The 17,611-nt window shown below is 37.0% G+C and overlaps 1 protein-coding gene and 2 pseudogenes across 1 annotated transcript; all 3 read right to left on the reverse strand.

Annotated features, from left to right (window-relative positions):
* Positions 1-117: 117 nt before the first annotated feature.
* On the reverse strand, positions 118-6,402 carry LOC112184891 (annotated as a pseudogene).
* LOC112184892 (wall-associated receptor kinase-like 8) lies at positions 5,753-7,358 on the reverse strand. The gene is made up of 2 exons (XM_024323130.2): positions 6,325-7,358; positions 5,753-5,809 (listed from the first exon to the last, which is right to left on the reverse strand). Exon 1 carries the CDS (start codon positions 7,319-7,321, stop codon positions 6,431-6,433), a length of 891 nt encoding a protein of 296 aa, XP_024178898.2. The 5' UTR covers positions 7,322-7,358; the 3' UTR covers positions 5,753-5,809; positions 6,325-6,430.
* Positions 7,359-8,483: 1,125 nt separating this feature from the next.
* Positions 8,484-10,102, reverse strand: LOC112184893 (annotated as a pseudogene).
* Positions 10,103-17,611: the final 7,509 nt, after the last annotated feature.

Genomic DNA, 17,611 nt, shown 5'->3' on the forward strand with positions numbered 1-17,611 from the left:
AGGATCCGATCAGCCAAGCCATCGACTCTGGGTCCCAAATCCAGATCTGCCATAGAGTTCGTGGGTATCGCATCGCACTGATATGAAATCCCAAGAACAAGATGCCCAGATTCAGTGCTTGAGTACGAACATCGCCGCCATACGTCTGCAGCCACAGCAGCCACAATACCTTCCACCACAGGAAGATTCTGATTCCTGTGCCTCCATCGAAAATCTTCCAATCCCTAAAAGAAGGAAGATGCCGCTCCATAGTTTATTGACTATCTTATTCACATATAGAAATAATTTGTTTATTAATATTTGTATAATGTGAGGACATATATGGTACTTCAAAAATTTAACAATTTCCTCAAGAATTGACTTAATTATATAAAATATAAGACATATATATATAATTATATATATACACACACACATTCCAGATACGTACAGACCTATCCAATTTGAAAGCCACAGACTCACAGAGCTTTGAACTTGAAATCGCATCAAACATTGATATAATTACGACATGCGGTAGATGTTAATTAATTACCATAGTTTTCCCTCTTTGACTAGAAACCTCAGCAAAACGTACTAAAATTCCCAAAATCTAGAGAAGACAGTCAAGACACAGGTCCAAAAAAATATACATGCAATTATTGTAGTGGCTAATACAAACAAACTTACAGCACAAGAAATGTTTTCTTCACCAGGTCTTAGTGGTTAGTTGTTGATGCTCCAGTAAGGATGAAGTCGGACCACCATAAGAAGCTGACTGATCGGTTGTGCTTGAAACAACATCCCAACGCTTAACGGAATCATTTTCTGAATATTCAACACCTTCATCGATCATTTTGAGCATTTTCTCCCAACATTTGGATAGCCTCCAACTCCATTGTGACCTCTCTCATTGTAGGGCGATTTCTTCCATTTAATTCCAAGCATCTTCGTGCAAGGTTGGAAACTACCCTAATCTCTGTTCCTTTGCCCTCCTTCCTAACTCGTGCTTCGAGAATGGCAGATAGAATATTTTTTTGCATTGAAACAATGAAATTAGTAGCAGGACTTCTATATTCTTCTTCTTATGGCCTTGTTATTGCAGAAATTGGTTTTCGACCGGTCAAGAGCTCAACAAGGACAACTCCAAAGCTATACACGTCACTTTTGTCAGTAAACTGACTTGACTGAAAGTATTCAGGGTCCAAGTAGCCAAATGTGCCGTGTACAAGTGTTGTTAGGTGAGTTTGGTCAATGGCAATTGATCTTGAAGTTCCAAAGTCAGCAACTTTTGCTCTGTATTTCTCATCTAGGAGTAAGTTTGAAGACTTGATGTCTCTGTGATAAATGGGAAATAAAGCTGCACAATGTAAGTAACAAAGAGCTCCTGCAATTTCTGTAGCAATTCGTAAGCGCATTTTCCATGTAAGTGGAAATTCCTCATTTTGTCCATGGATATACCCTGAAAGCGTTCCATTCGGTATGAATTCATAAACTAAAATAGGAACTTCCGTCTCCAAACAACATCCCAATAGTTGAACCACATTCCTATGGTTGATTTGTGAAGAATGACAACCTCATTGATGAATTCTGTAAGCTTTCCTTCATCGACTATTTTCGACTTTTTCACATTAATAATTTTTCCATCTGCCAAGACTCCTTTATAAACAATACGTTGAGCTCCTTGGCCAAGAGTTCTATCATTATTGTAACTATCCGTAGACTTCTCTAATTCCTTTGACTTGAACAACTTAATTTTCTCAACATTAACTTCACCTGACGATAATTGTTGTTCCAACAATAAACCACCATTTCGTTTGAAGTATATTTGCTTGCGCTGAATCTTTTTCCTTTTCTTCACCACTTTGTACACCAACCATGTACCAATAAGTAGTAGCAATAGCCCGACACCCGCACCAAGACCTGCATCAGTACAATTTGAACGATATATACAACCGATTTCTTTTCTGATATATGGAAATAGTTATAAGAAAAATAGGGAACTCTTTTGGAGAATACCTAGAAGAATAGTTCTGATATTATCGGCCCTAGCAAAGGGACTGCTATTTATGTGGCATGATGAAGTAATAGCTACACCATAACGATCAGCAAAGTATTCACATGTAGCGCCAGTTACATTTGAATAGCATTTGTACCCTCCAACAAAATTCTCGCATGTTTCTCCTTGAGTTTGTTGGAAAATTTAATATTAAGTATTTTATTTTCCATAATTTGTGGATAAATAATTAGTGAAAATGTGTGAAATTGAATATTTGTAAATGACTACGTTATGAGAAATCATGGCTGATCACAAAATATAACTTTTGGTGAAAAGTCATCTCTCCTTCAAAAGTCACTTTACATCTATAAAACACTTGCTACACCATATTCTGAAAATAACTTCTTGAATTGATCTTTCGTCCTCTTCTTTTACATATGAGTTTTCCTAGTGTCATGAAAATCAATTGAGTCTTTTCAAGAGAGAGTTCATACACAATCTAAGTTCGCTGTTCTTGAGGTTTGGAGTGCTACTATTGCAAGAAGAAAGTCGTTGTATCCTGGGAGACGTTTGCCATTAAAATCCTTTAAGCACCGATGAAGAGGCAATTTTGTCTTAAGGACATAGAACCAAGTTCTAGACTCGACCATATTATTTAAGGTTTTTCTAACTTTTATCGGTTTTATTTTGGTTAGATTTATCTGCATAAATGTTTCTTGATTTTCTTATAAATATAGCAATTAGACCAACCTATTTACCAACAATCTTAAGACGAAACCTTTGCGTTTGGTCATTTGCTATATCTGTATATACCTGGACATGCATTACTGACTATGTCAACATTCTATTTTGATATCTTGAGGATAGAATTAATATTTGATTCTAATTGTATATGATTTGCCTGTTGCGCACTTGAATATGAGTAATCAATTATAAATATAACTGCAGATGGTACTAGTTGGCTTAAATGTGAAGAGGTATGGTTGAATTTGCATCTTACAGTTCAATGACCAATTTATTTAATTTTCCGATTGAATTGCATGTTATTTTGAAACTGATAATAAAGCAATAATGCTACATATATGGCTTAATTGACATAGCCATAACTGTTGGGAACTGGTACATGTATTTACATGCGCAACTGGTCATTGACCAGGTTGATTTCTATCAAAGAGATAGCAATATGTTGCTATACGTATGGTGGAAAGAATACGGATATGCATATATCACAAAATGAAAAGTCTCCAGAATATGCATATATCTATATGTAATTCATCGATATGATGCGGCATTAATTCATGCCTAATTATTGAAAATGCATGTGTCTGTATCTATTTGCTTACGCACGTATTAACGTATATGCATATATTTACAAGTGATTTAGAAATTGTCAATTAATGTGATGATATATATGCATTTGATCATACAAATAGACAAAATCTGGGTTTTGACTTTCTGAACAGTCACGGTGGTTGATATATAAATGATGCAATATCTGCGAAGTCGTGTGCATATGTGCAACTATTATTGTGTTTGATTTAATAATTTTTTATTCAATTGTTAAGTTAAATATATAGTCCTCACTGTCATTCTGAATTATTGACTTGGGTGCATGAGTCTGTGTCTTTGAAAGCCTTCATGTGCTGCTTGCTTTAAAACCCAATATGATCGACTACAATAAGTATCTGAACCGAGGACCATATATGTTTGCGGTGCAAAAATGCTTATAAAGAAAATTCTGTTGATTTCTTGTTACATTTAAGCTACGAAGATTTCTTTAGGGAAAATATCACAAATGGTGTATGAACTTTAAGTCATTCTACATTTTGGTGTACCAACTTTCAAAACTATCATAATGGTGTATCAAGTTTGCTCCAATTTTTCATTTTGGTGTACGCCGTTAAATTTTCCGTTATCTTTACAAAAAAAAAAAAAAAAACTGACAAAGCTAAAGGAAATATAACGGCATTTTTTTTTTTTTTGCAAAGATAACGGAAAATTTAACGGCGTACACCAAAATGAAAGATTGGAGCAAACTTGATACACCATTCTGATAGTTTTGAAAGTTGGTACACCAAAATGTAGAATGGCCTAAAGTTCATACACCATTTGTGAAGATATCCCATTTCTTTATAGAAAGTAATTTGTGATGAAACCATCAAAGTGAGAAATGTAACGGTAGTGAGACCGTTCAAAGTTCCTACTTCTTAAGGGATATATCATATCTCATAATAATGAGAGAATAGTGGGGGTAGTCAGTAAACTCTCTTTAAAATTAAATCTCCACTAAAGAAGATAAATGGAACGTTCTTTGAAAGAACAACAGAATGACAGATTTTGGTGATTAGCGGTCTTGAAGACTTAGAAAACTATGGAGGACGCTCTGCTAAATAGTTAATAAGCATCATAGATTCGTGGAGAGATGCTTTGCTAATCACAAAGAAAGTATCTCTAAATTGTGGGGGTGTGGCTAAATGAATTTTAGTCAATACAAGTAGTGAGTCTCGACCAATTGGTGTACCGAAGACTTGACTTGGTAACAACTACTCTCGAATGGAATTAATTTTCATGTATTGAATTTGATTTGGAATGAAGTTATAGTCAAACAAGTGGGTCCAATTATTTGTATTGAGATTTGACTAGAGAGTAAGTTGATCATCGAAAGGAATGAGATATAAGCCTAAAACATAAAGTCGTCATCATGCATGGATACCCAACCTAGTTGATTGGAGATCCCAAGATCTAGGTTCAAAGGGACAACTAAATGGTGGATGATTTTGAAGTAGCATTGTGGAGATAAATCTCCTTCCCATGTCCTATGATGATGAAACAATGCATAATGAGTTAGGGTAAGCTTTGCTTTTAATGGTTCCTATAGCTTGATTTTTCAAGTGGAATATAGAAAGATACTCTTCATAGGAAGCCACCTATATGAGTGTGAAATGAGGCCGTTTCTATGAGAATTTTGAAGGCTGAATTCTCTAAAGCACTCATGAATACCGGGTGTTGTCCATGGCCGGAAGGACACAACCGTAGAACTAGATGTGTATGAAAAGATATTGTGTGAATACCATTGTCTTGGTTTACATAAATGGCTGAATAGTTCAAGACATCAAGTTCACTAATTAGCTAGTAAATCCGATGGTATTTCACTAAGGAAAGTTCCAAGCCAAACCCTACTTATCCCGATGCGATATCATTTCAACCGAACTCTCTTATATGTCCGCGCGCGTCGTCTTTGAAATTTTCCTTTCTAACTAATTATTTCATCCATGTGGGGGATTGTTGGAAAATTTAATATTAAGTATTTTATTTTCCATAATTTGTGGATAAATAATTAGTGAAAATGTGTGAAATTGAATATTTGTAAATGACTACGTTATGAGAAATCATGGCTGATCACAAAAGATAACTTTTGGTGAAAAGTCATCTCTCCTTCAAAAGTGAGTCTTTTCAAGAGAGAGTACATATGAGTTTTCCTAGTGTCATGAAAATCAATTGAGTCTTTTCAAGAGAGAGTTCATACACAATCTAAGTTCGCTGTTCTTGAGGTTTGGAGTGCTACTACTGCAAGAAGAAGGTCGTTGTATCCGCTGAGACGTTTGCCATTAAAATCCTTTAAGCACCGATGAGGAGGCAATTTCGTGTTAAGGACATAGAACCAAGTTCTAGACTCGACCATATTATTTAAGGTTTTTCTAACTTTTATCGGTTTTATTTTGGTTAGATTTATATGCATAAATGTTTTTTGATTTTCTTATAAACATAGCAATTAGACCGACATATTTACCAACAGAGTCACGCACTGATTACTCCCCTTGCATTCATCAATATCTGAAATGTATTAATAGATAGAAAAAATGGATCAGACATGGCCATGAATCGGAGAGTCTAGAGATATTGTTTATTATTGTGTCGCGAATTCTCTTGTCATATTACAATTTAGATCTAGGTATCGAACATATATAGTTCAAGAGATTATACATCATTATGCAAAGTTCTGCGCAACAATTATATATGATTTCATAAAAATGAAAATAGAATTCTTAGATTAACCAAGTGGTGAGGGGGTGGTGAGTTAAGTTAGAATAGGTCTTAAATTTGATCCCTCCAATGTAACAAAAAAATATACACATTTTTATTATGACAAAAAAATGCTGCCTGTGATTTTTTTTTTTTTTTTTCAATGATAAATGAGGAAGTGGGAAGTCAAGTTGGAACATCTTTAAATGAGAAGAGGGTACCCGTAGACTATAGAGCTAATTGGTAGTGCTCTGAGCTTGTATAACCTCAAAGTTCCAATCTGATATGTCAAAGAAACAAGTAATAAAATAAATCCGATCACGTACCTTGACAAGGTTGGAGAAGATAAGGATTTCCTTCAAAACCCAGTGGACAGACGCAGCTGCAGTCAAGCCTTGGAACATTATTGTACGACGAAGTAGCAGCCTCGCATTAGGGTCTTGAGTCATTATAGCTCGAGTGTGATCCGATGAACCCTTTAAATATTGCGAAATATGAACTAGTATCATATAATCTTATGCTCCAATCAAGAACCACAGGAAACATGCCCATACTCGCCTCTATAGCCTTGAATTTCGATATGTTTTGCTCAAACCATGCATTCTTGAGCTCCATAGTGGTATTCTTAAAATTCTTATTCTGAAACCATGTTTGCTCAGCCAGGAAGGCGTAGTTGTAATAAGTCAACAATTCTTCATCAGTTTCGGAATATTGTATCTTTGTAGTGATCAAAGTGAGATATGGAGGGAGAGTAGCCTGGCAGCAGTTAATACCATCAATACAATCATATCCATAATTGTATATACTCGAACTATCTGTATTACAAGCTGAAAAGCACCCACCAAGCACACGCTCGTCATAATCTGACCTTACCAGCTCCGAGAATCCGCAACTCATTGCAGTGAATCTGTTGTATGCATATGTCTGTGAATATATGAAAGGGCCTTCTGTCAAATTCGGGGCCAATTGCCGAGTTCTGTTTCCTTCGTAGAAGAAAGTGGCCGGGTTGTTAACTAGAAGCGTGCCTTCCATTGAAATATTCAGCACCTCTAGCTTCGGCTGTGTGTGCTTCAAGAAAGGCTTGTGAGGACCGGTGGAGTTGTTGGCGCACTCTATTTCAAACCATTCGTCGAAGTAACAATCTTTGTTGGGTCCGATCCCGAAAGGGTATGGGATGCTAATATTTCCGCAATGAGTTTCGCAATTAGGCTTTGCTATCGGCCATGCTAATTCTGAGGATGATGATGTTGCCATAGTACTAATTGACCAGAACGTTAACAGAAGGGTGATACGAACTAGCAATTGCAATAATATTACTGCCATTCGAGATCTGTCTTCTTCTTTCTCCTATATCTCTCAGCTGTTGGTTACTACTAACATTGTAGGTATGTAGCTTTTTTCTGAAAAAGTATCATGGTGTCTGTGAAGGATATGCCAGTTAAATTATTGATATTGATATCCAAGTACATCATGGAAAATAAAATGAGAACCGAAGTCAAAAATCCGTAAATAATAGAGAGTTCTTGGCACGTACCTTTGCATGTAATTATCTATTATAGAGTCGTGTTGACCAAAAATAAGATTTATACAAGTAACGTACAATAATTGGGGGATAATCCTACTAAAATGATCATAATATAAGATTATAAGGAATTCTATGTGGAGAAACGTGTCTGTTTTTGCAGCTGTCATACTTCACTAACAGAAATTTGACAACTATTAGTCTAGAAATGTCAGCTTGACTGTTGAGTAACGATTGCGGCTTCAGAATTGTCCATGCCGTTCCGAAAAGATTACCTACGAGTTAAAAGGTAAGTCGGGGGCATACAAGCAAAATGAAATTATTGAACGGACAAATTAGATTGGACTCATGAACTGAGTAACAAATATATATCTGTGTCGACTGACTGTAGATTGATAAGAGGAAGGCAGGGAGTATAGCCTAATAAATTGTCGGTGAATTAGCTAGGTCTATCAATTTGATGAAGACATAATTACAACGGGACTAAAAGAAAGATCACAAATTGTCTACAACATCAAATAATACATATTAGAAGTATTAGTATACAATTTGTTCACCGCCGACCGTGGCTGAAAGGTTATTGTGGGTGTTCAACCAACGCTCAAGTGAAACCACCATTAGGAGCTCACCCAGGGAACTTGAAACAACATCCCAATGCTCGACAGAATCATTTTCACCGAATTCAGCTACCCCCTTCACAATTTCGTTGAGCAACACTAATTATAGAAGTTATTTTTGACATTTGGATGACCTCTAACTCCAACGTCACCTCTTTCATTGTAGGTCGTTTCTTAATTTCCATTTAAATTCAAGCATCTTCTTGCAAGGTTAGCAACTACCATGATCTCATTTTCAATAAGTCGAGTATCAAGAACAGAAAATAGACGACCTTCTTCCATGGAAATAATGAAATAATTAAGTGGAAACTTTAGTGTAGAAATTGGTCGTAGTCCAGTCAAGAGCTCAACTAGCTAGGCCCATTCCAAAACAATGGATGTCACTTTTTTTTTTCAGTAAATTGGTTATTTGGTTTGACTGAAAATATTCTGGATCCAAGTAACAAATGTGCCCTGTATAAGACTATAAGTGTGGTTAGATGAGTTTGGTCCATGACAACTGACCTTGAAGTTCCAAAGTCAGCAACTTTTGCTCTAAACTTTTTATCTAAGGGTATTTTTTTAGACTTGATGTTTACGTGATAAATGTGACAGGAAGCTAAAGTGTGTAAGTAAGAAAGAGCTCCTGTAATATCTAATAGCAATTCTTAGGCACATTTTCCATGTAAGTGGGAACTCTTCATTATGCTCATGGATGTACTGTGAAAGTGTTCCATTGGGTATAAATTCATACACCGAAAGTGGAACTTCAGTGTCTCTAAGCAACAAACCAATAATCTAACCACATTTCTATGAATGATTTGTTGAAAAATGACAACCACATTAATGATCTCTGAGATTTTACCCTTATCATCCATCCTAGATTTCGTTACATCAATAATTCGCCCATCATCCATATCATGCCTTTGTAAAAAGTAGCTTGACCCCCGGGCCAAGAATTCTATCACCATTAAAGTTGTTTGTTGACTTCTCCAATTGTGTGACAATAATAGTTGCTCTAACAACAAACCACCAACTAGGCCTCATGGCCTTCGGGCCCAAAGCCCGCCCTACACCCGTCCGGCCCAAAGGGCCAAAGTCCGACCCGACCCTTCCATCAGGGCGGGCTGGCCCTACCCTTTCTCAAATAGGGTAGGATATGGGTCATACAAATAAAACCCGGCCCTACCCTACAGCCCGGCCCGATTGAGCCCGTAAGGGTTAGGCCCGGCCCGACCCTCAAAGCCCGGCCCTAACCAAGCCCTAAAATTTATATTTTATTTTTGTTATTTTCTATTATATGTGTATAAAACTATATAAGCATAGAGCATTAGAACTTGTATTGAATCATTTCAATCCGTCATATTCTATGGGTCTTTTAAGTTGAGTCTGTCCGTCTGAGGCCCAAAGATATGAAGCCCAACCATCCAAGTCCAACTCGAGCAAAACCTAGATCAAAACCTAGATGCCATCAAAGTATGATCAAAACCTACTTCCGCCTCTCTTTCACTCTCTCACAGACTCAAAACCCTATCTTCCTTCAGATACCCAACCCACACTCCTTCGCTGCGTGTACAATCACCACCACCGCCTCCGATTCCTAATGAGTCAATCAGACGGTCGGCAAGGGCTTGGTGGCCGGCTCCGTCTCGATTTGTGAGGCTTGGTGGACGGCTCCATCTCGATATGCGAGGCTTGGTGGACTTCTCTGTCTCGATTTACGAGGCGTGGTGGACGACTCCGTCTTCTATCAGAGAGGGCTTGGTCGGCGAGGTCTCAATCTGCGTGGGAGAGTGGACGGCTGCGTCCTTGGTCAACACAGCCAACACTTAGCCTCCGCCTCCAGTCTGAACCCTTCGTTGTCTCGATCTGCGAGGCTTGGTACTTTTCCGTCTCGATCTGCGAGGCATGGTGAACGAATCCATCCTCTATCGGCGAGGTCTCGATCTGTGTGGGAGAGTGGACGACTGTGTCCTCGGTCAACATAGCCAATACTTCGGGTTTGGATCTCCCTCCCTTTCTCTCTTAGCCTCACATCCAACACTTAACCTACGCCTTCAGTCCGAACCCTTAGCCAACATCGCTTCTTCGATACATGGTAAGATTTGGTACTATTGTTTTTACACACTTACGGTTGAAATTATAATTATTGATTGATGTTTGTGGTTTTTTGGTTTTCTGGTTGGGTTGAGAGAAAGAAGGAAGAAGAAGATTCTCAACTTTCATGAAGATGCGGCAATGGTGTGTAACTGTGTATAACACTATGACTAATCTGGTGAGTGTAGGACTGTAGGCTATGTAGTGACAGTGGGTTTGTTTGTATAGACTATAGAGACTTTTGATCGTTGTTCACAGATTTCCAAAATTTTAAGTTACCGTTAAAAATAGAAATATGTCCGTTGCACTTTTCTTTCTTGTCTGGCCTTTATAACTATAAGTAGTGGAGTATTGTACATTCTTTCTTTCTTCCAAACATAAACACATATTTAGTATTGATTTATGAACTACTTGTAAGAGTTTCCAGTATTTTCAAAAAACATATTTTTCCCTTGATTACAATTCAGTATCAGCATCTTTACGGAATTTTTCTTCTATGTGTTATAACAGTGGAAGACCTGGGAGCAGTAACAGACTTGCAAGGAGAAGGAGATGTGTTCTGTTTAGTGAGCAGTGGTTCTTAGCTTAATTCCCCCGAGTGTGATGGAGGAAATGTCTAACTCAATAAGTGGTCCCATGGTTGATGCTTCCATAGGCCCAAACCCAACACCTCAGTCTGAAACAGCCTTACAAACTCTTTCAAAACCTCCTTTACCTAAAAAACAAACAGAAAAAAAAAAAATTTGGTTGGAGTTTTTATGAAAAGGTTGAAATAGTTGATGATAATGTTGCTGTGCAATATGCTAAATGTAGTGTTTGTGCTCAGTTATTGGTACGTGGAGGAAAGAATGGAACGAGCCATTTACGTAGGCATTGGGAGGGTCATATAAGCAGTCAATCGCTTGATATTAGGACTCAAATGCAATTAGATTCAGATTCTAGTGGGAATGTATTAAACTGGTCTTATAATAAAGATTGTGCTAGAAAGGAAGTTGTCGATTATGTCATTAGGGCTGAACAACAGTTTACATTTGTAGACAAACATGATTTTAAGGGAATGATTCAAAGAGGTTTTGCACCTCAGTTTGTGGGATTATCAGCTTCTACTTGCAAAAGAGATGTGATGAAGCTCTTTGTTGTAGGAAGAAATGAATTGCTCAAAACTTTTGAAACTTTTGAAGGGAAAATATGTACGTTTAACTTCTGATTGCTGGTCATCGCGTCAAAAGAGGGGATATATGTCTTTAACTGCTCATTTTATTGATAAAAAATGAAATTTGAATAAAAGAATCATTACTTTTAAAATGATAGAGTTCCCACACACCAGTGAGTCACTTGCTAGTCACATATATGAGGAACTGATTTCTTGGCGCATTATAGGAAAATATTCTCAATATCTTTAGATAATGCGACAAATAATGACGTTGTTGTTGAAATACTGCCTGATTTTCTCATGCTTAATTCTATCTTTAAAAAGTTGTTTCATGTGCGTTGTAGTGCTCACATTTTGAATTTGATTGTTGAAGATGGTCTGCATTTGTTATCTCCATCAGTTGAAAAAATCACAAATATAGTTTGTAACATGAATAGCTCAATTAAGAGGCATGAGTTGTGGGTTAATTGTTGTCAAGATTTGAATATGCCAAAGAGGAATATCGATAATGATGTTCCTCATATGTGGAATTCCACCTATGATTTGCTGCAAGTAGCTGAAAAGTATAAATTTGTTTTGAATCGATATGTTCAAAAACTAAACCAATCTAATCGCCATTCCACTTTAGCACTTCCCACTTATGAAGATTGGTTAGTTGCTTCAATTGTGTGTTGCTTTTTAAAAAAAATTGATTCTTCAACAAAAACCTTGTGTGGTGTGTATTATCCGACATCATGTTGTGTTATTCCTTGCTTAGTAAGTATCAATGCAGATTTTAATAAATATGCTAAATATTCTGTAATTGTTGCTGCTTTGGTGGACATGAAGTCTAAATTTGCTAAGTATTGGAAACGATTTCCTACCGTATTTTGTCTTGCTGCTGCTATGGATCCTAGATATAAGTTTTTGCAATTAGCCAATGGATGAAAAGTATGGGTGTTGAAGATTGGGAAATTGAAAGTTCTATCTCTAGTATAAAGCATCAATTGTTTGAATTGCACGAAGTGTACAAGGATAATATAGTGCCTGCAGTTCCAACCTCTAGTATAAACTCTAATTTACCTGCATCTTCTTCTTGTACTATTGTTTTACCTAATGATGAAGATGAGGACTTTGCTGAAGAGGTCTTAAAAAAAGCTAAAACAGCAACTTGTACTTACACCTCTTCAAATTCTGATTTATAATATTATATTGATATGTCTACACTTGAAGTTGCTGATGGATTTGAATTTAACCTTTAGGTTGGTGGAGATCTCATGAAGAAGTCTATCCAGTGCTTTCTTTCATAGCTCGTGACCTGCTATCGATTCCAGCTTCAACAGTAGCATCAGAGGCAACTTTTAGTGTTGGTGGAAGGGTTGTATCGGAGAAGAGAGCAAGTCTGAACCTAGACACAATTCAAGCACTGATTTGCTTGAAAGATTGGAAGCAGGCGGAAGCAAGGTAGCAAGACAAAGAGCAAGATGAGCTCCGAGCTGAAGAGGAACAAAATGCAAAACTAGCAAGACCGAAATGGATGATTGCACTTGAACTTGCTAATTCAAACACGGAAGGCGTCGAGTCAATTGGAGATTGAGGAAGAGGTGTGTGACTGTTATTTGGATCTGGTATGTTTTCTTTGTGTTTTTTTTTTTTTGGATGTGGTATGTTTTGTTTGTGTTAAAATGCTTTTGGTTTGAAAGGTGTGACTGCTGCAAAATCAACCTAAAATTGTACATTGTCTGGTAATCTTGTTATCCTTGTGTGTTATTGGGTCTGATTGTTCAGATTTTATTTTTAATATTTGATGACAATGGTTGGGGACTTTGGATATATATTTCATTTCTTATATCCATGGCTGCAATTGATATAGTTTTTAATTATCAAACTGTTCAGTTGGATTGAAGTCTATATATATATTTTTCCGAACTAAAGTCAGATATTTATCTAGTTGTATTTGTATGCTGATGTTGCTGAAATGAAATATATATGTCCAGTAGCTAAATTATCTATTTGGTTTTGTGCAGGTTCTTTGTTTGGTTGCCATGAATATGGATACCAGTAAGAGATGAAGGAAAGTTTGCTAGTGTTAAATCAAGCCATCCTTCAGTTTTTGTATCAAAAATAACAACTTTTTGTGAATTGGTGAAGACTTGATCAATTCATCAGTTTTTGTATCAAACACTGCTTCACTTTTTGTACCCTCAGTGAGTCAGTGGCTATGCAATTTCAATTTCAATTAGAGGACACTGAGAATGTGAGTATATGTTGTAATTATTTGTAATCAACTCAGCCACTCAGGTTCTGAAATCTCAAGTAATCAGTTTCATTTTTTTTTTTATCTTTTACAGTTATACTCAGCGAAATTTGGTTTTATGTGAGTTAAACAAAAGCTCGGCTTGACCCTATTCTGAAAGGGTGGCTCGGCCCGGCCCTTGCGGAATGGGCTTTAAGAGCGGGTAAGGGCTTGCATTTTGAAGCCTTGGCCCGGCCTGGCCCTGCCCTAAGCCCTAAAATTTAAGGTAGGGCTGGCCCTAGCCCGGCCCATGATGAGGCCTACCACCAACCACGGTAAGTGGTTTAGTGAATGCACTAAATTCTCTAATGGAAACATTCAAGATGTTGAACCCTCACATCTTGCGTTTGAAAGTTGGGTTAGTTTAGTGTTCACTGAAGGGAAAATTTCACAAATTGTCACTCAACTATAACTCAGTCGACACTTTGGTCACTGAAGTTTCAAATATATCATTTTGGTCACTCATGACAGTGAAATAGTTGAGTGACAGTGTGTGATATATTTGAAACTTCAGTGACCAAAGTGTCGAATAAGTCATAGTTGAGTGACCATTTGTGGAATTCTCCCTTCACTGAATTATAAACATGACCAGGAAATGGACTGTACGTAATGCCCTATTGGCTGTACGGATCCCAATGAATTAATTTCTGGACTTAAGAAACCTTTAGAATACCATGAACAATCCGAAATGAGGTTTATCAAACAAAACAACAACAAACCACTATTTAGTTATAAAAATAAAAATAATAAAATTAATTAATTTAAAAAAAAAAACATCTTCTTGCATTTTCTTTAGAAGCTTGCATGCCAACCCTAAACCTACAAGTAGTCCGAGACCCACGCCAAGACCTGCATGATTACTCTGTCAGATGATGAATATATTACCAGCTTGTAATATTGGTAGATTACTTGCAAGTAATGAAAAGCCCATCGTTTTTATATTTGAGTGAACAATAAGAAAAGTTAAAAAATATATATATAAAAAATCTTTCATGAAACAATGGATCCGAGGAGTAGGATCTGGATCCTAAACAAACTAATAACCTTTCTTAAGTAAGTCTAATGTCTTATATTCCTCCACTTATTGAACAAAAAAATTAAAAGAAAACAAAAACGTCCCGATGAATGAAGTTATTTTCATGCAAGCCCAGTTGAATTATTACATAAAAGAGGTGTACGTACCTAAAACAGCTCGAATAGATCTTGTCTTGTGCTAAGAGAGATCCAGTTACCTGTAATTGCTAGCCTAATTCAGCATTTAATCTGTTAGAAGTCTGCTGTATTAATTAGTTAAGACAGTGTAATTAGCGCTAATTCGAGTTAGCTGCATGGTTAGTTACTTAGAGGCTTACAGCTGGTTGCCACGTGTAGCTCATCCGCTTACTTAAGCTTAGGTAGAAATATCTGTACGATTACATTTCTCTATTTCTCTTCTCGAGCTCAGTAATGCAGCTTCTCTATTTTTCTATTCTCTCTCTTTTTCTCTCTACCTTCTCTGTTTCTAAGACATGCAGAGCATCATATCACCAGCTTTAAATTCACATGAAGTGTGAGATAAACTCAAATAGCATGCATGAACCCCAACAGTGTTCTCACATATAGTGTTACAAATATTCCATGGGTTATGAGGACCAAAAATTTTTATTATACGGTCATCAGGAAAATACTGCTTTAAGATCTTGCATAGTTGCATTCATCAATATCTGCTTGAGAAAAAAGAAGTAATCAATATATGGTGATTATGTGGTTCCAAAATGAAACATAGAAGATTAGAAGCAACAAATTAAAGAGGTACCAAGTTCATAAGTTTCAGGTAATCCGATTGCATATATATATATTCGACCAGAAAAATGAAAAGGTTGTATAGATATGCGCATTGTTGACTATAATATTATGTATAATAGTTTGAACTTTGAAGCATTGCATTATGGTCTAGTGACAGAAGGACGAAGAAAATCAAGTGCAGTTTTCTCAGAAAAAAAAAAAAAAAAGAGAGTTGTGCAGAAACAAACCTTCACATGATTGGAGGGAATAGATAGGAATTTCCTTCAAATCCCTTGGGACAACGCCATTGAACTCGTAACAGATTGTGTGTCGAAGAAAAGGCATTATTGTTCCGAAGAAGCGTGTCGATGAGACAATATTAACTTAAGCCCTTTTTTTAGGGAACGCTTCAAAAATCTTGATCAACGAGCTATGAAGAACATCATCTAAACTCAAGTTCCAATCGAACAGCACAGGAACGGTTTCCATATACTCGACCTGTCTGAAATTTGACAGTTCAAACCATTCTCAACCAGAAATGCATAACCACAATCACCGGTTTTGCTGTAAGACTTAATATGACTTATCAATGTTTATTAGGAGTCACAACAACTAAGTTGCCTTGTTACATATATGACATTCCTAGTATTCATTAGAACCGTGTTTGTTTCCTCTTGATATCAGTACTGATTAAAGGGTTGCTTGGCTATGAGTATTCCTACTTGCATACGGAACAAGAGTAAGGTTGGCTAAATGTAATAGGATTATGGAACCTTTATGGGAGCACCTAATCCTCAATGCCTATTTATAGACCTTGATCCCTGTTCTAGCAATCGATCACTTACAAGCATTCAAGTTCTCCGCCCCATCACTGAGATTGCATTCATCAGATTGCTCAGAGTAGAAGATCAATCATGTTTCTTTCAGGTTAGTGTTATTGTTCTTTAGACATTACTTGTGTTGGTGTGTTCTTAAATTGAGTGCAATATATACATGTTCTGGTGTTCATGTTGATTTCATCTTACATTTGTTTGATTTTATCCAAGTAGAGTTAAAACTTAGTACTGAAAACACTTGGATATTTAGGAATGGTAGCCTGGCAATAATTGTTATCAGAATCGCAGCAACGATTGTTTGTAAACCGATGATAACAAATGGGCAGGCACGCAGAAATTACAGTGTTCTCATCTGAGCTGACGGTAGTAAGGCCACAACCCACTGCAGTAAATTTATTCTTTATCTCAGAGTATTCAAAAGGGCTTCCGGTCTAGTTTGCAACTTGGCGAGTTTGTTTTCCCTTGCACTTTAAGAAAATAACAGGGCTTTTCACCGGAAGCTTGCCTTCGTTAGAAATATTCAGGACCTCCAGTTGAGTGAGCCTCCAGAAAGGCTTGTTCCCTGTAGACTCGTTACAGTCAATATGAAACCACTCGTCAAAGTAGCAATATCTATGAGGCGCGATTCCGAATGAGTACGGGACTGGAACACCTCGGCATGCAATGCGTTGTGCATGCAATTTAGCTTTGCCAACGGCGGTGGTGCTAATTCTGATGATGATGCTGCAGGTGTACTTATGCAGCATATAAATAAGATCGAACGTAATGATTACTGTTGTATGATCATGAACTTGCATTGTGGTTACTCTCCTCGCATCCTCCTTGAATCTACGATATAGATAGGGTAATTTTCAATCTTTTTGTAATTGAATGCAGTAGTTCCAGATGAAAATGAAGGTCGCTGTGCTTCATTTTGTTCCTATGAGAAATTCACATCCGAATGTGTAGTTTTGTGAATTACATTCATTGCAGGTAGCTTTTCGCTTTACAATATTTGTGCCATGCACTTTAATATATTTACTAGTACGTTCAAATGACTCGCTAGTGTTGCAAAACGTCTTGAGATTAATATATTCTTTTGTTTGTTTCCGTGTTTGGTAGTCTATACTATAAGCCAACGAGGCGCAAAGAGACGGAGCTCATCAATGATCCAAAAGAAAAAGTGATGAGGACGGGCCCTTCTCGGTGACGCCAAACAACGACAGGTTTTCAGTCCGAACTTCATGGGAAAGCTCCAGTCCGGCAAGCATATTGGGCACCTGTAAGTTTAGTCCAACTTTAGAGTTCGCGATTCATATCACAGTTCAAAATTATGAGTCAGCGATTCATATCAGTCCAAAATTATGAACAAGCAAACGGGTTCACCCCAT

Source organism: Rosa chinensis, chromosome 2 (genome assembly GCF_002994745.2).
Source record: "Rosa chinensis cultivar Old Blush chromosome 2, RchiOBHm-V2, whole genome shotgun sequence".
Classification (NCBI taxonomy): Eukaryota; Viridiplantae; Streptophyta; class Magnoliopsida; order Rosales; family Rosaceae; genus Rosa; species Rosa chinensis.

What these genes read in the sequence shown, in the direction of transcription:
- LOC112184892 (XM_024323130.2), bottom strand. Translation starts at nt 7,321, where the DNA reads ATGGCAGTAATATTATTGCAATTGCTAGTTCGTATCACCCTTCTGTTA.